Source organism: Chrysoperla carnea, chromosome 1 (genome assembly GCF_905475395.1).
Source record: "Chrysoperla carnea chromosome 1, inChrCarn1.1, whole genome shotgun sequence".
NCBI classification, from domain to species: Eukaryota; Metazoa; Arthropoda; class Insecta; order Neuroptera; family Chrysopidae; genus Chrysoperla; species Chrysoperla carnea.
This window is the reverse complement of record NC_058337.1, coordinates 21,581,696-21,605,007: the sequence shown is the minus strand read 5'-3', so window position 1 is coordinate 21,605,007 and position 23,312 is coordinate 21,581,696. Positions and strand designations below refer to the sequence as shown.

Genomic DNA, 23,312 nt, shown 5'->3' with positions numbered 1-23,312 from the left:
ATTATTTATATTACATAACTTAACAGGCCCGTGACTTACGGGCCCCGACTAATTAACAGCCCCGTGAGCACGATGGGGGTGGGGAGCTGGTTGAGGGAGCCAACAATAAATTCCTGTATATGCAGCCATTTCTGAAACAATAGAATTAACTTACTGAAAATCAGTGATTGAATAATATCACATTTTGACATAATTAAATGTTCCCTACTCGACAAAAGAGTTTCTTGTTTCTACTGACTTTAAAGCATCAAATAAATATTCTGTTTTTTCTGTCCTTCAGTATTTCTCAACCGTAAAACGATGTAAGAGAGGGTAATAAACTTTTTGAATTTAAAAGCTGCTCCGCATATGTTTATAATATAAAATAATATTTCTAACATTTTTAGATAAAATTTAATAGAGAAGTATATGGGGCACTTCCAACAAAATATATAGAAATGGCAAAAGATTGGGATGATAGAAATGCACGTTGGTTAAGTGACCGTAATAAATTCTTTTGGGATAAATATTACGAAAAACAACAGTTAAGTAATAAAGTAACAATTTTATTTTATTGTGTAAAGTAGTTCAAATGCACTGCTTAATAAAACATTTCGACTTTAGCATAGTTTAGGTTTGCAAAAAGGAATAATCTAAATCAAAATATTTTTTTAATAATATTAGCTGGTCCGTCAGATAATGACTCATGCTAAATATACTCTAAACTTAATATGTATTAGAGGTATATACTTCCACTTTAATAATTCGACCGCAGAGCCACATATCAAATCTTCACAAGGCTATGAATTGGTGCCCTGGCCAAACAAATAAATTGTGTAAATATTACATTAATTGGCCAAGTCGTTTGGAATTATACGTGTACTAACAAACGCACCAATGATTAAGTGTATATCATAGACATATAAGGATATCCTAGGAATATAAAGATACCTTTATGTCTATGGTATATAGGCACAGTGTGTCAAAAAAAAAAAAAAAAAATGGATACACTCTTTTACGTCTGTAACATTTATAATTATTATGATGCGGAAAATTTTAAAATTCAAAATAATGTTAAAGAGTGTAGAAATAGCCATTTATCGAAAGTATTCAGATTGGTGGCCATTGTTGTCCAGGCACAGGCGATAACGCTGACCAATGAAATCAAAAATTTTTTTAATCGTTTTAATGGTATTTGGGCACATTTATTTCCTATGACCGCTTTTATCTTACTGATTGTAGCGGGCTATAAACATTGGAAAAATAATTTTCTAGGAGATTACTAATACTTTGGACTGTTCTTTCTTCTCCAAAACCAATATCGTAAATAAGTCATTGTGTATCTCGTTGGTAACTCTTGTCGGAACTTGATCAGTATATACATTTTTTTGGGACATTCTATATATATAATGATTTATATAAATATATTTTTATACAACAATAGAATCACGACCATTTTCAATTCTTCTACAACAGACGCAAAATTAATGACTAAGGAAAAATAAAATTTAATTAAGTAAAATAAAATATGTTTTATTTCTAGAGGAAAAGAATTATCACATGAACATGAAAGAAAATTAACATCAGATCGAATAAATCAAATTACAGACTTAATAAAAACAGATAAAATACGTTTACCACATGTAACGTATAAATTTGGTTATGGTGGCTATAAACCAGTCACAGCATATGGTGTATCAATAAAAAAGAATGAATTTCTCGTAGATCATCCATTAACGACATTAAACACAGCATCATATCGCAAGAAGGACATTCATAAATAACTAAATGCATATGCTGTTTGTGTACGAACATTAGAATCATTATCTTTTAATAATGTTATCAAACGATTTGTAACTGTTTCTAATGATTTTTTATTTGTTTCCAATAATTTTTCATTGTTATTCAATTGATTATCGTTTAATTTTAAATTATTACATAATAAACCAATTACGAATGCTGTATTTGCACGTATTACAGGACATTTTGATTTTAAATATGTTAAGGAACTCATTAACAAATATGAAAATGTTTCTGGTATTTCTGTTGCCTGAAAAAAAAAATGGAATAATAATTATAATCATGGACACAGTTTCAGCATGGTTTAGCCAAACTTTGTCAGTGACTTCTGGTATACACTTAAAATGTGGGAATTTAACATTTTTTTACTTGTAAAGGGATTTTTATAATTTCGAAAAATTTTAAATTTAAAATTTCAACCAAAATATCGATTTTTGATGCTGAATTACTTGAATTCATTTTTTATAATTTTGGAAGTTACGTGTGTACATATCTTGCATTTCTTGATTAGCCGTAGAATGTTAAAATTTTGTATTTAGGATTGTTGTAACTAGTTATATGCATCTCTCCCTTTTGGCGTACAAGCATGTCATGTTATATTCTCACAATATTTTTTATAAACCGACTGACATTAGAAAACGATTAATAAGATGAAATTTTATTTCACTGACCAAGACCGAAATTACAATGGGGCGATGCCCCGGAGCGAAGGACAAAAACAGAAAAACTTATCGAACTAATAATTTATGAATAGAAATAATAATGCCTTGTTTCTTTTTTTACAAAAATTCGAAAAAATTGAGCTGACAAACTCAATAGAGAAATAGGGCTCCGAACTTAGCCTGGCCCCGGGGCCCCTTTAACTCTGGTTGCGACTCTGCCACTGACATTAGAAAACAGTTAATTATTGAAATTTTATTTCAACTTACCATTATTTTAATTAACGCTGGCATAAATGTATTATAGTTTAATTTCGCTTCATCAATTAAATGATCTTGAATTAATGCATTAAATTTTTTTGTATTTAGTACTGGAACTACATCACGTAATGCTGAATTACAAGCCTAGAAAAATATAAAGATTATATTTTTTTTTAAATTATCTTCAGGTTCTTCGATTACTAATCGTGAATTGTTTTAGACTAGGGCAAATATTTGTGGTATATATGGGTATCAACCGATCTACCATCTTATGATGAAAAATAATGCATATTAATCGTATTTGAATAAAATTCATAGATACCCGAAAATAACTTTTTTTCGGAAATCCATGATAAAATATAAACATTTAACTGTTCGTTAGTTGATAGCCAGACACCTGATTGCAATCTTTAGGACTAACCGATCCAGATTTGACTGCTTCTGAGAACTGAACCATCTGAGTATCGAGTTGAGCTAGCGTAAAAAGATTGAAACAGCTGAGTTAAGCTGAGTAAGCTCACTGATACGAGATAGATATTCAGGAATTTCCGTAGCAAAAGTTTCGATAATATTTCAAATCAGAGAGTGACTGAGATAATAACCATAAGCCGTTTGGTTAAGTTTGACGAAGTCATAGCTATGAACGGTGATGCCTGGATGGATGTGGTTTACTGAACTATAATCTATGTAAGTTGGAACTCTATAAAATTATGTCGCCTCTGATAACATGAGAGAACTTAAGGAGGAGATAGAAACCTCGCCTGTGTCTTCAATTTCCAAAAAGTGGGATTACACTTCTTGAAAGTAGGACCGGATTCATCATCCAAGGGTTGTAGATATCATTGCAAAGTTGATTTTCCAAATTATGTTCTTCTTAACCAAAATATCGAACACGAATAATTATTTAAAAAAAATTATTTCCTAAGTTTTTTTATTATATATATTTAATTAAAGATTTTTCATGTACGAAAATAAAGAAAATTCCAATTAAAAAAATATTTTTAAATACTGACCTTAACTACTTCCAAATTTGGATCACTCAAATGTAATAAAAAGCATATTAAATTATGATTAACTTGTTCACGTAGTGGACATATTTCTTGTTTATTTTTTGATGAAATTTTACTGTATGCAACCAATTTACCAAATAATTGTATAGCATGTGCTCGTAATTCAGGATCATCACTTTCAAAGAATGGTTTAATACGTATACTCATATTCACTTGTATACCATTGAATTGTTCATCGTCTAATGTTGGTAACATGTTATATAAACCTTTTAATGATTCTAAGGGAATATTTATTGTTGTATCATTGTTCATTGTTGAGTCTTTTATTGTTGTGTATCTATATATTCAAAATAAAACATTTATACTTATAATCATATTTTAATTTTGCATCTTAAGGGGATATACACACTGTTCAATAAAAGTAGTCCAATGCAAATTCAATGTCAAGCTGGTTTTCTTAATAGTATAGTCAACAAGTGCTTTTTTGTTCAACTTTTTTAAAGAATCTAGGAAATAATGAACAAGGTATCATTCGATTCCTAATAGCATGTAGATAATTTTTGAAAAAATAAAGTACCGCTTGCAAAAATTGCATTTATTATAATCAATTTGGTGAAAAAAGTTTGGGTGGATTATTTTTTTGCAAGTATCTCAAAAAGTAATAGAGATTTTAGAAATATATAAAACGATTCAAAAAGAAGAGATTTTCTAAAGAAAATGTTTCAACACCCGGAATTTTAAAACCAATGTTACAATTTTACCAGGGGGTGAAAATACGGCCGAAAACGGGTACTCTGCCTTGGGCAAGACAAGTCAACTTCAGACACTTAATCATTAGAAATTATTTAATCATATTAAATATGAAAATTAAGAAATAAAAAAATTCATGCACTGGATGAATTAATGAACAATAATTTTTTAGTGCTTAAGCATGAACATTGCAAGTGTAATAATTGAAATGAATTGCTATGAATCTGAAAATTTTTTCCTTCCTTGGAGCTATTGGTTATAAAATTGTTAAAAAATTGAAAACTTCAAGAAAATTTTTTAAGGTATCATTTTTTTTTTAATTTGATATTTAAATCTAAGGTTTAAGAATTTTCAATTATCTACGAGATCAAAATTTTTAAAAATCATTTTCATTTCCGTGCAGCTGCCGATAATAGAAAACTGAATTAAAAAAGATTTTACAAAAAAAAAAAATATTTTTCTATGATTAATTGACCTTTTCAATGTTTTACGTGTCTAAATTGGTAATAAAAAATAATATCATTAAGGTTGATGATGAGGTATAATTAAGCTGTTGGCCCGACAATTTTAAGGATGATTATCGGTCTGGGCCTAACAACGTACGTATTATAGAGTGGGGATCTTGTCTTATAGAAGTATAACTGCTTGCTTATATAAAACAATTATAACAGGGATAATAACTGAATTTTTTTTATCACATTAGGTGAAAAATTTTTATTTCACGTATAGCAGAAAAGTGTATTTGGTCTTTTTAAAATCTTTTGAAATACGCAAAATGAACGTTTAAGACTCCTAATTAGACAGAGAAGGAGATATAATAGAAAAGACGTTATGCCTACGTATCGATTTACAGACTTCATATAAAACTTCGTTTTGCAAGTAAGAGACGGACAATAATCTTTGAAAGGTTAAAACTTTGTTTGATGTGTAATACAGAAAATTCGTTCGCATTAAATTCGTATTATAAAACTTTATAAATATTTAATTTTAAATATTCTGTAGTGCTTCGTTATGAATGAATCAGGACACAAAAAAATAAATAAATAATTACCCTCCAATTTTATGTTCATCTAAACCATTCATAAATGCATTTAAAACAGCCGAAGAATGGCGCGTAATTAATGTATCTGTATGATATGCAATATAACCAAGGCCACGTAAACTTAATTGCCGTACAATTGCATTGGCATCACTCTGTCCTTCCAATAAACCTGCTATTGTACTTTCTAATAATATTACATCGATATGTGATCGTTGATGTATATACTTAAAAGAAAAAAAAAATTATTAAAGAAGGATCTCTACAATAAAATATCTGTTCAACAGTCACAGTGACATTGCTGCCTTGCACACTTGTGGTTTTCTGGTGGTTCATTGTGAGGTATTTATAATTTATTCTTTTTAAGATAAAGCCATCACTGCATTGTGAAATGATATTGAATAATTATAGAAAAACAGAACTCCAAAACTTTAAAGCATATGAAACTCAAGTCGTCTCACAATTTTAGCAACTAAATACTATGACTAACAAAACTGCCAGATTTGAGATCTGGGAGAGACATTCACTACTACGCTATAGAAACGGATTATTTGTAAACTCTTCATCCATCGCGTGATAAGCGCGGCGACACATTTAAAAGTTTCTCTAATATTATAAAATGGCTTTGAACGTCAGAAGCTCACAATAAATGCAGTACATTTTAAATATTCTAGTATTCATTAAAACAAATTTCATTTCAATGTACTGAGACAATAAAAAAGGCGCTCTGCCTATTACACGGCCAAAGTCTGGTAGTTGATTTCGAGTACAGCGTTGTCAAGCAAGCCTTAGGTCCATCTACGTTTTATATTTGAACTATATCTAATTATAACTAATAAATTTGTCTGTATTTTATTACACCATGCATGTATGTAATATGCAAGGTATACTAAGTTTAGTCCCAAGTTTGTAACGCTTGAAAATATTGATGCTATGAACAAAATTTTGTATAGGTGTTCATAAAATCACCTACTTAGTCCATTTCAGGTTGTCCGCCCGTCCGTCTGTGAGCACGATAACTCAAAAACGAAAGAAGATATCAAGCTGAAATTTTTAGAGCGTACTCAGGGCGTAAAAAGTGAGATCGAGTTCGTAAATGAGCAACATAGGTCAATTGGGTCTTGACCTATGGGTCCGTAGGACCCATCTTGTAAACCGTTAGAGATAGAACAAAAGTTTAAATGTAAAAAATGTTTCTTATCAAAAAATAACAACTTTTATTCGAAAAATTTTTTCGTAAACATCACGGTTTACCCGTGAGGGCGCAAATCAGGCGTAATTTGTATAGTATATATTACATAAATATGTATGTGCAATGTGATAATCAACACTATTTATGCATGGTATTTCGACAACTAACTCAGTCAATTGTTTGTTTTCACTTGTTTTTTTTTATAAAATGTGATTATGAATCTACTTTGAGGTTATATTATCAATGTAATTAATGTTTGAGTAATGTTAAGGGATTACATTTATAATTTTCACATGTGATGTTTATTTATTTTTTATAAAATAATTCAATTAAAAAAAATTTTTCGACTTTTACGATGTAATTGTTTATGTTTAATCAGCGCACTTATAAACTGTCATAATGTGACAACGCAGTAAATACATTAGCATTGCGGCACATCGCCGCGACGCGACTAACTCTGTGCTGAAATTTAACGCGGTGGACGAAAGGTTAAGTATATCAATTGGAAGTTTCACGTACTGTGTGCCAAGCCATTTTGGAAATGTTTGGAAAAGTCTAAACTTGCTAATGTTTCAAGTCTTTCTTTGAAATAATTTTCAAAAAAATTAATGGTTTCAATTTTTTGTTAACAACATTTTCCTGGATCTCACGATGAATCACCCGTTATCCAACTAGATTAAAGGTACTTACTTCACAATAAAATGTATAAACAGCAATTCGTTGTAATTCATATACAGACGAGCGATAATTAGCTAAATGTGTTAACAATTTTGGTAAAATATGATACATTGTTGTACATATTGCAAACATTAATTTTGGTACCAGATCAATAAATTGTTGAACTGTTTCTAATGTATCAATTTTTTTAATACATTCTAATATATGTTCACTTTTTGAGCATTTTAAAAATGTTTTAAATGCATTTAAAACTAATTTTATCGGATTTAATTTATATGCATTACGATTTGGAATTATACTCGTTAATTTATCACTTGCGCTATTGTTGTATTCATTATTTATGTTGGTAGCACCACGAGTTCCTGATGTTGATGTTGGTACTGCAATCGGTGCAGAAACATCAATATACGATGCTAACGAAATATATAATGTACAAAAAATTTCAGTAAATTCTTTTGATGCTAATTCCTCCATATGTGAACAGCTAAATATATCTGACATTGCACTTATGGCCTAAAAATAAAATTCAAGATTCAAAATTCAAATTTCAAGAAATTTTGTCTCAACTAACTAAGTCAGAATTTTTTTATTCTCTTATCTAAATTAGAGTAATAAAATTTCATTAACAAATAGATTGTAAGTATAAATAAATTTGATACATAAATACACATGTTTTGCTGAAACCCTATGATAGATTAGATACATCTGCAAAATTAATGATAAAATATTCTAAATAACATTATTTCTGAAATTCTATGATAGATTAGATAGATTATCTTTTGCATAAATAAGGTTCTTGGATCTGTAAAGTATTTAATTGGTAGCTATTGGCAAAAAAAAAACTAACCCTATGATAGATTAAACAGATTATTTGTTGCATAGATTAGGTTCTTGATTCTGGACAGTATTTAACTGGTACTCTTTACAAAAAAATAAAAAAAAAAAATTGCCAAAAGAAACTTACTAACTATTAAAAAAAATAGTAACAAAAAGAGCAAGCAAGAATGCTCAAATTTTCATCTCCGGAGAACCATGATGTAAAAAAGCGTAAAGAGAAATAAAATAGCGAGTATTCTAACAATAATGCTCAATTTTTTTCGGAAAATTTCTCTCATATCTTAACTGCAACAATTTACTACAACCATAAATTTTTGGAAGTATCTTCCAAAGTACTTATTTCTTTAAATCGATCACACATTTTTTAATTTCTTAAAAGAAAGTGTTTGGCAAGATTTGTCAAAGGTTTAAAAATACTTACTGCTAATGGTTGATGTATTGCAATACGCATGCGATCTCTGCTGACTTGTTCATCATAAACTCCTGTACCAGATATTAATTTTATAAAATGGGATAAAATTGTTGTTGCCAATACTGGATCTTTAGTTAAAATTCTCCAACATTCCGATATACAACTAAAACCATAAACTAAATTTGTGATTTTCCCAATTTATTGAGAACTTACGTACAATTTAGGTACATATTGTAGTAGGATAGGAAATTATCTAAACCTTTCAAAAAACAAAATAAATAGTTTACCATGAAACACCTGGTTTACAATTATTAACTTAAATGTGAAAGTGGATTAGATCGTTTATTTGAACTTCTGATAGGTCAAAACGAAGAAACGTAATTCTTTGGTTAAATTTTTGAAGAGATATTTGAATTGCCGAAATTGATATGGGCCACTTTTTATTCCAGGAACAGGAACATCTGATTAATAGTATTTAAATATACTGGGTGATTGCCGAGGCATCCGAAGTACATCATATACGGATCCAATGACTAATTTTAAACAACAATGATTTTATTAACTTTTCAAAAATTTCAAACGATAATAATTATGTATTGCACAAGTCATATTGAACAGCTTTAATGATGGATGGCACTTATATTACTTATACATTCGAACTATTTTAAGAAGCGTTAGGATTTCAGAGAAAGTGAATTGTTGTTTTTGCTTAAAATTAGTCATAGAATCTATATATGAAGCATCTCTGACATCTCAGCGCCACCCTGCATTTATATAAGAATAGAAGTCCTCAGTTTTCTTTATAGGAGAAGTAGTTTTTCTAAGACTTTTCTGTAAAAAATGCTACTTTTACCGCTGTAAATCTAGGCCAATAATCTAGGTGCTGACTTGCCTCATAATTTTTTTAATGCTGTCTCCTACGAATATTATAAGACAGCATTTAAGCACGCCAAGCCGAAAAAAAGAAGAAGAAATATTTAAATAGAAAGTAAGAAATCAACTCTTTCGACATGAAATGACTTTGATGGATTAATGAATTTTAATTCAACCAGTAGTTTTTGAGAAACTCTTTATCAGGCATAATATATATTTACAAAAATACTCTCATCAACTTTTGTATCTTGTTCAAAAACACAAGTAGACTTAGGCGAATATTATTTTTACCTGGAGCGGCTAAATTTCTAGATCGATCCCTGATTTACCTCCACTAACTATTAAGTCTATTACTAAAGAAGGAAAGGGACGATTTAAGTAAAAGTTGATTATGGGGAGCTATGCAACTACTACTGTACCTAAACTACGAAAATATACAGAAAATACTTACGTGTCATAACCTAATGGTTGTATTAACAATATATTAATAACAACTTTTGTATGTAACGATGCTAATATTCCAATTGATTTTAACGTTAACAATTTCACATTTGCATCTTGTATTTTTTCCACGATCGTTATAATTTTAACAACAATATCATCAACATAATGATACATATCTAAACCTTTATATTGTATAAATGTATTCAAAACATAAGTACACGCTCGCGCACAATTCAAATTACTATCTAACAAACCATTCAACAAACTTTCAATAAAATTCATTAATTGAAAATGTGATAAATTCACACAAATTATCGATGATGTATAATCAATAATTGTCTCTTCAATTAAAGCATCATCATTTTGTTGTATATTTTCAATAATAACCGTCATTTTATTTGTATTATTATCAATTAAATTACTATTTTCATATTTTAATGCAATTTGTAGAATATAATTAATACAATAAATAGTTAAAATTCGCACTTCAATAATTGTATCGTACAATCGTGGTATTAAACATCCACAAATAAATCCAGTTAGCTCAAATTTAAAATTAACTAATTGCGATTGAACATTTAACATTTCTAAATACTGTAATAAAATTTCTTTGAATATTTTTAATGCAATTAATCGTTGTGTATCATTTGAACTTAAAATCATTTGATGTAATAAATAAAACATTTCTTCTAAAATATTTGGTTGAATTTCTTGTAAAATAATTTCATTAAACAGTGCTAATAATTTTTCAATAATTAAATCATTATTCATATTTTTTGTTGATAAAATATTTTCAAAAATAATTTTAAAAATACGTGTTTTCTGTTCTGGTTTTAATAAAACATTCGATTGAAATTTTATAATTGAAATTGTTGCGTCCAAAACTTGTAAAATTAATTCATCATTATTTAAAAGATCAAATATTGTAAATAAATCAAATTCATCAATTATAACGGTTTTAATAATAATATTATTACGATTTTGATTGAATGTAGTTATAATATTTGTAATTGTAGTTAGAGCAATTGAACATATTTGTAAATTTTTATTAGCATTTAATTTTAATTCATTTAAAACATAATTTAATATATCATATTCAATTAAAATCTGTGCACTTAACATTTGCGATAATTCATTAAAACACATTAATATACCAATTCTATATTTTTCAAAAATTTCATTTTGATCCCGAGAATCTTTATTGATAAAATTAAGTAAAAATTTTGCAGTTTTACTACCACGGTGTTGTGTTTTTTCATCGTGAATTTTGATAACTTGTTTTAATTTGGTTAAAATTACTTTTTCATTATTTTTTGCTAAAATTTTTAACATTTTTGTACATGTTTTTAAATCATCCATATTTTGAGAATTTAATAAATTTAGAACAGCATCAATCGTTATTTCAACTTTTTTTGTGGCTGATAAAATCGTCGCTAGAGTCAATAATAAAAAATGTTTATCATCATTTTGAATATTTATATTTAAATTGGTAGACTGTAAATCAGTAATTAAATCAAAAATCCATGATTCATTTTGTACGATAATCGTTGTATCATAACAAAATTGTAATAAAATAGTACACCATTCATCACTTTTAAAATTATCGGACGTGTATTCTAAGTACTTTAAAATTTCATTACAACGTTTATCCCATAATTGAGTTAATTTTGAACTAATAAACGGTGCAAAATTTTTTAAATAATTTAATATATATGTTCCTTGATAATTAACCAAAGGGCGTGATAATAAACTTAAACAACGTATAAATATTTTTGAAGATTTTTCAATTGATAAATTTATTTCCTCATTATCATTTTTAAATTTCGCAGATAAAAATGCTAAACATCGTAAAATACTACAAACGCCATTTTGATATTCGAGATTAATTAAACAATCATTTAACATTTCCCATAAGAGAGATTCAACAGAACTCGTTGTGGAAGTAATCAAATATAAAGAATTATCACAAACACTTTTAAATTCTTTATCTGTATCAGATTGGATGCACGTTAATTTAATAATATAACCAATAAATAATCGTAAATCATCCTCATTCTCAAGATATCGATGATAAATTAATAATACAATAATTTTTAACATAATTTTCTTTGCACGATTTCCATATTGATTATGAAAATTAATATCAGAAGATAATAAATTCTTTAAAATATTTATAAAAGCTTTTAATTGAGCTTTTAAAGCTTCATCTTGTGTATTCATCATATGGCAGATAATAATTAAAGCTTTTAACTTGTTAACATCGCTATTTAAGGCAGTTTTTATAATATCAATCATTTGATATGGAAAATATGAAAATAATGTTTCCATACATCGTAAGATTTCCGTATGATTCTTCAATAAATCAATATTATTATAATCTGGTTCAATTACTGTTAAATTATCGACTAAAGTATGAACAATATCATTTAAACGTTGTTCCAATAAAATGCTCCGTTTATCTGGTGGTGTACAAACGATTAAACTATAAATACATTTTGTTAAAAAGTGTGATTCAATTTTATTTTGTAATTTCTTGTAAATATTTAATAGTTGTGGTATAATTATTGGTAGTTGTTCATTAATTTTTGAATCTGGTAGTACATAAATTAGTGAGCTTATTGCATTTAATATACATATGATAACTTTTATTTCTCGCGATGCGGGTAGCCACGAATGTACAATTATATCATAGAATTTCGATAATTCATTGTAGAATGTTTCTTTTGATAATGTTGGATCTGGTGCTTTTTGAACATTTGAAATGTATTCGATTATTCCAGTACTAATACTACCGATTACTAAAAAAAATATATACTTATATTATTCTTTATTCTCGTCATAATAACGCAATAACTTTGGACCTAATGAAGACTTTTGGGGAAATTCGAAACGAGTCTGGTTCGTAATTTAATTATCATGATATTGTATACTAAAATAATTCTGTCAAACTTGGAAATGCTTAAAATTTGCTATTTTCTTAGAAATTCAAATGATGAAGTAAATAACGAACAGTCGGCGGGAATCTATTGGATATCAAAATTGTTCGAAGAAATATGTGGGCCAAAACAGACGACAAACTGTTTTTCGAAAATAATCATACAATCGATAAAAATCTAAATTTAAACTTTTAAAATCATTACCCAACCCTAGCGAATTAGAAGCCTATGAAAGAATCTATAATCAAAAATAGGGTAATGAAACAATGAATTTGAATAGGGGATCTATTCATAATTCGGATTTAATAATAATTGCAAAGTTATTGTTGAATTTTAAGAATTAATAATGGATTTTGAAATTGAAAGACAATTTACTTTCATAATTCAATTTTGGTTTGTAATTTGAATTTTTATTTTAAGTGTCAAAGTCAGGTGGTAAAATACTCTAATAGAATTGGCCTATTTAGGATCGAAGCTGATTGGTCGACGGTACAATTTGTTAGATACCTAAAAAAACATAAATTGTGCACACACCAAACCATAGACAACTATAGTATAATATAAATATTTATTATTTATGTACCAATCTACCAGCATGCGACTGTCAGTAAATTAGTAACGCGTAACATAAACTATAAGAGTAATTACGGATTACCTAATTCATACTGATGATGACTATATTGTAGCCGAAATACGTATTTATATAATACAATAATTGATCTAGGAAATAAAAGCTTGGGCGGAAAAATAAAGAACTGCCTTTGGTTGCTGTACAAAAAAAAAGCGCGCATGGTATCGATCTAAATTTAAATAAATACTAACCATACGTAAAAGCTTGTTTATGATGATCAAATTTTAACATGGGTGCAATTGGTAATAATTTTGTTAATAAACTTTTTACATATGGAATTGTTCCATAACAATTTGTTAACGCCAATGATCCAACGGTATGTACAATCATATAATGAGGTATAGTTCCAATTACTACTTTATTCATTAATCCTTCCATTACCTAATTACAAAAAAGTTTAAATGATTCAATAAGAATGAAGATGTAGATGGTGACAGATTTTTTTAACGTACAGTTACTCCAGCAATGTTATAAAAATAATAACAAGAGATTCAGACGATTTCCTACGTTTTTTGAAGCGTATAATTCAATTTTGAAGATTTTATCCAAAATAAGAAATCGATTCTGTGGGTCAAACAACATAAGGAAATGATCTGAATCTCTTGTTAATCCCTTCACGTACTTGCCAGAGACTGAATTAACTACACGTTAAACAAAAGTTTAGATGGCGCAGAATGACGAAAACCAAATTTGTGATTTTTACGATTTTACTTGCACTCGGTTTTTCGTGTTTTAATCACTAAACTTAAAAAATAAAAATAAAATTAAACAAAATTTGTTTCAGTTTATTAATTTTGCAAAGTCACGAAAATCTAGTTCAACTTACTGCTAGACTTATATTTTTAAATAATTATGTACCTGAAATTGCGCTTCGTATAGGACATTGAACGGTATCTCAGAAATATCTATTTAATCATCCTACGAACTCGATTTTTGTAATTTTGGGATTTTGCATTTTTGGAAATTACTCCGTGTAAGTGAGAACTAAGTTTTATCAAATTGGACACAACAAATTTTTTTAAGGGCAAACCTGAATTGGATAGTTTCCAAGATTTGTGGTTATTCCTTAGATTTATGAGGTTTCCATAATAATTTCCGTGCAATTAAAAATTCTGATAATTTTCGATTTGAGACGAATTTGCCAGTTTTTCGCGACATCAGTGACCAGCATTGGTTCTAGTTTACTCAATCACTAGGTAAATTAATTACCTGTATACAATGATGTTTTCCAAGAGCAACCAATATATCTGATGCAAATTTTTCTTCTTCATTATGTAAAACTGTATTTGGTTTAATCATTTCATGCACACTGAATTCAATTAACGTTAGAACAACATCCCCATCAATACATTTTGTCTGCTCTAATACAATATGTGCTATAATTTCTAAAATACATATCTGTTGTGTTTGGTGTAGCTTTGTTTGTGTTGTATAATATTCATGTGCGATTTTTAATATATCATTTGCGTATCTATCAGATAATTTATACAATGAAGATTTTACAGCATTTTTTACATTATCATTAATATCTGACGTCGATTCTATTAGATTTTGTATTACATCTAAAAAAAATTAAAAACGAGTTCATTAATTGAATTCTAAAACTACTAGGGGATTTTAATTCTAAGAAATACTCTATCTAGCGATAGAAAAAAAAGAAGATATACAATATTTAACGGAAATGTTGTTTACAATGTTGTATATTGCATACCATACATTAAAATAATTGTTATACCATGTATATGAAATATACTAAGGTATACTAAGTTTATAGGACCCATCTTGTAAACCGTTAGAGGTAGAATAAAAGTTTAAATGTAAAACATATTCCTTATAAAAAATAAACAACTTTTGTTTGAAACATTTTTTCGTAAACATCACTGTTTACCCGTGAGAGCGCAAATTGTATAGTATGTATTACATGTGTATATCAGTTATATACGTGTGACATGTATGTATGTGTAATGTGACAGAGTAATCAACACTGTTTATACATGGTATTTCAACAATTAACTCAGTCAATTGTTTGTTACACTGTCACATTACACATACATACATGTCACACATACATAACTAATATTCCCATGTAATAAATACTATACAATTTGCGCCCTCACGAGTAAACAGTAATGTTTACGAAAAAATGTTTCAAACAAAACTTGTTTATTTTTTTATAAGGAATATTTTTTACGTTTTAATTTTGTTTTATCTCTAACGGTTTACAAGGTTAGTCCTACGGACCCAAGACCCAATTGACATATGTTGCTTATATACGAACTCGACCTCATTTTTTACGTCCTGAGTACGGTATAAAAATTTTAACTTGATATATCTTTTCGTTTTTGAGTTATCGTGATGTCAGACGGACAGACAGACAGACAACCGGAAATGGACTAATGAAGGTGTATATAAAACCTATAGCAAAATTTTGTTGGCAGCATCAATATTTTTAAGTGTTACAAACTTGGGACTAAACTTAGTATACCTTGATATATATTACATATATACATGGTATTCAAATAGAGGCTACTATACGCTTCGGTATGTTTATGACCCGAAAGAGATAGATGGTGGTGTTAGAGGACCCTCACCCGAACAGAAAACCTACGTGTTTATCGAGATATGTACATACGAGATATCTGACCAATCTTACATATTTTTTTATCCAACTCCTTACTACTAGGAGATTTTCTTAACGATTAGTTAATTTGCAGCGACGCTTTCATGAGTGCTATTATTGTTAACGATGATCCATACAGTACAAACTGTGTATGAGCAAATCAACTTTTTATTCACATTACGACATGGAATTTGACTGAATAATATGGCGGAAAAAGTACTTTATATTTTATTTCATGAAGATTAGTTTTAGAAATGAAGAGAGAAAAAGATTAAATTTCTAAAGTTTTTAAGATACAACATATTCAGTACCCTGTAGCTATAAAAGCTATTTATAATATGTGAAAATTTTAAAAAATTTTACATTTTTTAAAAGTATGGTAGTTTTAAATTACCACATTAACGTGGCGATATAAAAACCTAACATTTTTGAAAATTTTGCACGTATATTTAGCAGGTATTACATTTATATACTAGCGAGCTTATCGAATTATAATTAACTTACTTAAAATATGTGTATCGGTAATAGACATTTTTAATTATTCCACTAATTACAATTAATTAAATAAAAATTCACAACACTAAAGTTTTAATATAATTCAGATTAATTATTGCATTAGTTTACATCATAATAAACATTTTAATCACTTTTGTCTTAGTTTACATGACTTGTCACGAAATGTCAAAGTGATATGACGTTTTACATAAACATTCAAGAACACATGACAATAGAAGAAAATTTTTAGTGAATTATTTATTAGATACAATGAAGCATTTATTTGAATTTTTTCGTGAATCTAGAATATTTGCAAATAATTTTGTTTTATGTATTCAGTTCAATATTTTGTCTTGTAAGTGCAAATATTGCATTTTATTTTTACTTTTCAAAAATGATTCATTCCGAAATTATTTATTGTTAGACATTCCATTCCATGACGATGTACATCTGAGCAAAATAATAAGTTTGAAGAATATTGGTTAATACATAAACGAATCAACGAAAAATCGCAATCGCCGTTAATTTCTGTCCTTTATTCTTCACTTGACTAAATCTAAAGAATAGAAGAGACAGATATTGACCGCAAACTTGGTTTATATATTTCTGTACCTAACAATAGCTGTGCTTATGGCTGGACTTAGCTGTTACCGTCATCCCATACAAAATATTTTTCTCACCTTTGAGCGGAAAGTGTTATCTTTCGTCCCTATGCTCAAAACGAAGTTGCCACTTTCTGCTTCCGGCAGGGAGAAAAATAGTATACACACCACGAGAGCAAGTAAATAATGTCTCAACTCTCATGTTCATTGTTGCCCGAGGCGATGCCGAGATCTGAGACATTCTTTACTTTTGCTCCCTAAATGTGTAATATACTATTGTATTTAAGGGAACATCCTTAAACCGATTGGCACAGTCAAAAGCGGGAGTTAATTAGTTCAATAGATACGCCGAGCTACATCAGGGGAGGATGGTAATGAAATCAATTTGCGTAATTTTCTTGATGTATATTTTTTTGATACAATGAAAATAATTTGCAGTTAAGTTGCGTTATATGTATTTATATATATATTTAAGAACGTCAAACTTTTAGAATGCCGTAATGCCAGTGTTTCAGAAAATACAAAATGTCTCCTTGATGCGATAATAAAAAAGTTACTATCTATCTGGAGGGGGAGAGGTCATAATAAAAGTTACGGTGGACTACATAGAGGGAGCGAGGGATTCAAAAGAAGCTGGAATTGATCTGGGTAGTTTATGCACGCTCCCTATGGTATTTGCCGGTTCTAGCATAGTGCCAACGAACGGTCTGTTGGACTGTACTCAGTCAATACTGCCGAGTTAGAAATCAAGGCAGTTGCTTTTGTCAACTGTTGCGAAGATCATCAAAATGGCTAAGAAAGTTTTAAATTTTCTTGGCTGAAAATAGTTTAAATTTCGATTTCTTGCATAAAACTTGGTCTTCAATTACAGCAAAATAAATCAACCAAGATAAAAAAAAAATCAAGAGATTTCCAAACGAATAAAAAAGATTTAGATCGATTACTATAATCGATAAAAAAAATTTCGGGGAAATTGATACGATTCACTCGGATATATATTTTAAGAAAAAGAGTCGGGAATATAAATTCTGTACTTCATTGCATATACTGCTCAGCATTATTTTAAACGCTGTCAAAACTTTGGTTTAATATTGTACCGCTAGAGCATTACTAAGGTTATAAACAAACTGTCAAATGGAAGAGGCATGCATGCCGGATAAATAAAAATAATAAATTAATATTTTTCTTGAAATCGAATGAAATTTCTGCAATAATTTTGATATTTGTATCCTTAAATAAATTTTAAATATAAATGGGAAAGTTAGTAAAGTTTTGTATTAAAAATATACCATAATTCATAGTTATATACCTACAGAATGCGCCTTGGAAGTTTTTTTTCGTAATGAATACAAATTTCTGGGTGACATTCTGTATATTATTTTTAAATATGTTCCTTAATATTATTTTTTGTGATTAGACATCGTATTTGGCGGAGATTAGCAAAGAAAGCACGACGTAAACGAATTCGGCAGGCTTTAGCTAAAGAACGTGATGCTAAAGAAGCTGAGGGTATTTTAATTCAACTTGTACTTGTTCTCCTAAAATAACGGATGTTTAACATAATTGTTGTATGTAGACGGGAGCAACTTTGATTATTCGAAGTTCGTAGATTTAAATGACTAAACTCTATGTCAGTATAACAGACATATAAAAATATAGACTGACACCATAAAAAAATATTGCAGACAATTTTGCATGTGATTGTTATTTTGAATAAAAATCTTCCATCGCTTATAACATTATAAACATACGAATCATAATGTTATAATGATTTATATACGAGATACTTTTATAATATACAGCAGAGTATTGTTTTCTGGTCTATGCTTAATATTAAGTCTTTGGTCTTAAGTAAAAATTTGCACCCATTTCATCAGAAAAAGATAAATGTGTTTGTATTCAATATCTGTCTCTGTTTTGCAATGATTGAGGGTAAAATTGATTAACCGTCATCTTACCCTACTCCTAAATCGATTCCTGTCTAAACCTAGCAATGGGTTTATTTAAATGTTTACCATTATGAAGCTCTGAAAAACATCTATGTTATTTTATGAGGACGAGGACAATTCTGCATGAACCAAAATTTTTTAAACATGAAACATTTTTATAGAACAAAAGAGATTAGAACAATCTCCAATCTATATTCAACATTTAAAAGAATTGGAAGCAATCGAACAATGGGAACAGTTGGAACAAGAAAGACAATCAGAAATAGAACATCAAAAATGGTTAGAACGAGAACGGGAAGCACAAATACAATGGGAAGAATTACAAAAAAAATTAGAAAATGCACGAAGCGAAAGAGAGCGACAAGATCGAATTATTCGTGAAGAATGGGAAAAAGAACAAAAATTAATTGCAGAGAAAAAACGTGAGAAAGAAGCTTTATTAGAAGCTACACAACAGAAACAAAAAGAATTGGAAAAACAAATTGAAGATTTTATTGAAAATGATGGTGCATTACCTGAAAGTTTAACCGTAAATTTTGAGACAAATCCGACGAAGGAAATTTGTCCATTTTTTAAGAAGACGGGAGTATGTCGTTTTAGCGATACTTGTTCACGAAATCATATTAAACCAGGTTGATAAGATTTTATTATTATTTTCTAACATACCAACCTGCATACGAGGAAACCGAAACTATTGCATATTGAAACTACATTTATAATCCACGGTTTCTAGGTCGTTAGTAGTACATTGAATCTAAAACATGTAAAGAAACTTTCTTTTATGCTTTTCTATATCGATAGTTTCGGGAAAGCCTGTATTTTCATGATCCTTTAAGAAAACATTATACTTGCCAAATTCGAGTGCGCTGCACTTTTTGATTTAATATATATCATTTAGTATATACTTATGCTTATCCTACTCTAAATTACAGGTCATTGAAGGTGGCTTTACGACTTTTGCTATCAATTTTCAATCAAAATGATTTTAATTACTGTCACTGCTGATGTTTTACATCATAATTTTTATCATGTCAGCTGATGGCCTTTTCCTCACCATAAAGTCAGCTCACTATATTTGATGTGCCAAGTATTAAGTCAACCCCTATACTATCAATTTTCAATCGGGTTGGAATCATTAAACTTTTTTGCATACTTTCATATACAGTCAATGCATAAATCACCACTTTATAGTCATCTAATCTTTTTTAAGTATCATGTGAACCGGGGTAGAATCGCTAAACAAATTTTTTTTGAATATATTGATAAGCATTGAAGTCTGCTTTTTTTTTTTTTTTTTTTTTTTTTTTTTGTTTAATTATTTTATTCAAAATACGTAATAAAAAAATAAATTTAAAACTGAAAAGAAAAAAACAAATACAGTAGTTTACATGGCGACTTTAACAGTTGGAACCCAGTATGGGGATGATTTTAGCCGGAGGGATGATTTTAATGGATTCCGACTATTAAAGGACTTGTTTTTATTTAACGCTATTGAGTTTTCTAATTAAAAAATAATTTTTTATTTTTCACTTTTTTGTTAGGATTTTCAAATACCTATTCAATGAATGATATCCCACTTAAAGACGTACCCAAAAAAAATGAGTGTATGAAAATATTGATACTTACATTTCAATTTTTGAGGGTGGATTCTGTTAGAACTTGGGAAAATTAGACGAAAATTAAGAGTAAACTACCGAACAGAACAAGTACCGCTTTTCTTTATGGGAAAATATTTGTCATGCTTTTAACTAATGAATATTAGTTTTCCAAATTAATCGTAGGAAAATTAGCCTTGTTACATAATAAAGCATACTTTTAAAAATAATTCGATATAGGATTTACATATTAAAAACGCAAACTTTAACAGCTTAAATCTTTCAATTTGACATCGTAAGGGATATTAAAAAAAATTACCTGCTTATATATATGCATATGCACGATTTAAAAATGATCCTAAGAAAACGTGATTTTTTTGGGAACGTCCCTAACATAGCTCGTCGACTTAAATTTTTTTCTTTTTCGCAATTTAGCGCCTGGCTATCACCAAAAACCAATTGATACTGGGCCAGCTGTCGCTCACGGTGCTTATCCAAACGGGAGCATGGGGCCTCGAAAAAAAAAACACCAAGGAACTTGATTCTAAGTCTTTTTGATTTCTCCTCAAGTTTTATTTTCTTGGTAATTTATTTTTCAATCAGCACCATAATATAAAAGTATAGTATAGCATATCAGACGAAGTGAAATGGCTGGCGGAAATCTGGCATTCCTGGAATATTAGTCTGTTAATCATAAGATAATTTAATTTTTAATATGATTTAATATTAAACACTTATAATTTGATTTGCAGGTGTCAGTAGAATACTATTAATAAACAGTTTCTATTCACATTTCGGAATGGAACAATCAAATCAAAATGAATACGATGCTGATATTAGTTTAGAATTCGACGATGACGATACTTATGCACATTTCACAGAGTTTTATTCCGATGTTTATCCAGAATTTGCAAAATGTGGTCCTATTATTACTTTTCGTGTGTGTAAAAATTTTGAGCAACATTTACGCGGTAATGTTTACGTGGAATTTGAACATTTACAAAGTGCATTAAAAGCGTATCGTATGTTTCATGGACGTTGGTATGGTGGAAAACAATTAACTGTTGAATTTACATCAATTCCGAGTTGGACAGCAGCTATTTGTGGATTATTTTTCAAAAATAAATGCCCCAAAGGTCGAAATTGTAATTTTTTACATGTGTTCTTAAATCCTGGGGAACGTTTTAAGAAGTTTGATTTTAATAATCGAAATAATTTTGAGAGTAATATTACAGCTCCACGAACCTTAAGGTATAGTAAATTTTTATTTAGCGAATCTATTTTTACGTCGTTTGCCTTATTTTATCTAGAATACTATATTTTTATTTATTTGACATTTCTAAAAAATTAGCGTTAACGAGTCTTAAACTCCTGATCCGCTAAGCTTATAATTTAGTTTATCATTTTTTACGTCTCGTAAGTATGCGTATAGACAAAATACAAGACTTTGTCACGAAATGTGATACAACGAATAACTGGTCTTCTGATTTGTGTACTTGTGGGCTGTTACAAATCTATAACCTATTTTTAAGTCCCATTAGCAAGTTCATTAGCTTTTTGATCTCTTCATTCCTGACTTGCTTGGTACAGTAGCTTAGTGGGAAATACACAGCAAAAATTCTAATACTTCTAATTGCAATAACACTCATTTATGAACTTCAAATTTCGGAACAAATTTTTATAACAGTTTATTTAATTCAGGCCACAATATCCGTAATAAGATCATCTTTAACGAAATAATCGATGGGTGAGGTGAATTTCGCCTCCGAACTGTAATAGTTAATATATATTTGTGTTCTCCTTCATTTGCTTTGTCCGAAAATCCAGCAAAAAATGTTTGTCACCCCCAACTAGTTTGTTTCTCTTAGTTAATTACCATTGTTTGATTCTTTCTACTAGTTAATAGTCCGTAATTTATATCCCGATTCAACCAATCACTTAGTATTTCCATAGTTTATACTCCAAAATTTTTAAAAACTATCATCTAATAATTTGTATTACAGCCATTGTCGATGGTCCGAATCACCAGAAATGGAAATAGAACACCATAGAACAGTTAAAAGTAAAAAACGCCATCGATCACGTGAAAGAAATCGTCATTCCACAGAACGATCAAGACATTCGACGGAACGTAGTGAACGTGATTATCAAAGACGTAAATCAAAAAAATATCGAAATCATAGTCGAAGTCGTAGCAGAAGCCGAAGTCGTAGTAGAAGTAGAAGTCACAGCCCAAAATCACGAAACGATCGAAATAAGAAGAAAAGATGACTTACTTTTTCATTTTGTATATATTTTTTGTATTGATAATTCTTTTAATTAAAAATATTTTTTCATTATTTACCGACCATGTAAAAATGCATCATGATATAATAAATAAGTACAGCTTTTTCATATAATAAGGAATCTTTAATATCAAAATAAGGTGAGTAAAGGGCGCCATTTCGTTGGAAGAAAAGTGAAAGGAAATTGTGAATAAAAATATTAATAATGTAATTTTTTGGGGGTAAGTTTTTGATGCATGGGGAGTATGTATTAATTTTTATACCG

At 29.0% G+C, this 23,312-nt stretch overlaps 2 protein-coding genes across 2 annotated transcripts; one reads left to right on the top strand and one right to left on the bottom strand.

Moving 5' to 3' along the window:
• Nucleotides 1–1,639: 1,639 nt before the first annotated feature.
• LOC123294629 (maestro heat-like repeat-containing protein family member 1) lies at nt 1,640–16,676 on the bottom strand. Its single transcript, XM_044875764.1, has 12 exons — nt 16,626–16,676; nt 14,711–15,063; nt 13,693–13,882; nt 12,116–12,732; nt 11,474–12,040; nt 9,942–10,318; nt 8,627–8,780; nt 7,381–7,881; nt 5,511–5,725; nt 3,713–4,046; nt 2,709–2,843; nt 1,640–2,029 (listed from the first exon to the last, which is right to left on the bottom strand). Exons 1-12 carry the CDS (start codon nt 16,651–16,653, stop codon nt 1,754–1,756), a joined length of 3,747 nt encoding a protein of 1,248 aa, XP_044731699.1. The 5' UTR covers nt 16,654–16,676; the 3' UTR covers nt 1,640–1,753.
• Nucleotides 16,677–18,633: 1,957 nt separating this feature from the next.
• LOC123305445 (U2 small nuclear ribonucleoprotein auxiliary factor 35 kDa subunit-related protein 2) lies at nt 18,634–23,101 on the top strand (the record flags this gene model as incomplete). Its single annotated transcript, XM_044887159.1, has 4 exons — nt 18,634–18,727; nt 19,329–19,799; nt 21,515–22,013; nt 22,766–23,101. Coding segments are annotated over 4 exons (1,332 nt in total), but the record flags the coding sequence as incomplete, so codon positions are not given.
• Nucleotides 23,102–23,312: the final 211 nt, after the last annotated feature.

Bases quoted from the DNA above. Each gene is read 5' to 3' on its own strand.
- LOC123294629 (XM_044875764.1), bottom strand. From the start codon at position 16,653: ATGTCTATTACCGATACACATATTTTAA. The intron at 4,047-5,510 runs GTAATTATTTAT...TTGAATATATAG, and splicing joins GATGAACATAAAATTGGAGG to ATACACAACAATAAAAGACT. The intron at 2,030-2,708 runs GTAAGTTGAAAT...TTTTTTTTTCAG, and splicing joins CAGCGTTAATTAAAATAATG to GCAACAGAAATACCAGAAAC.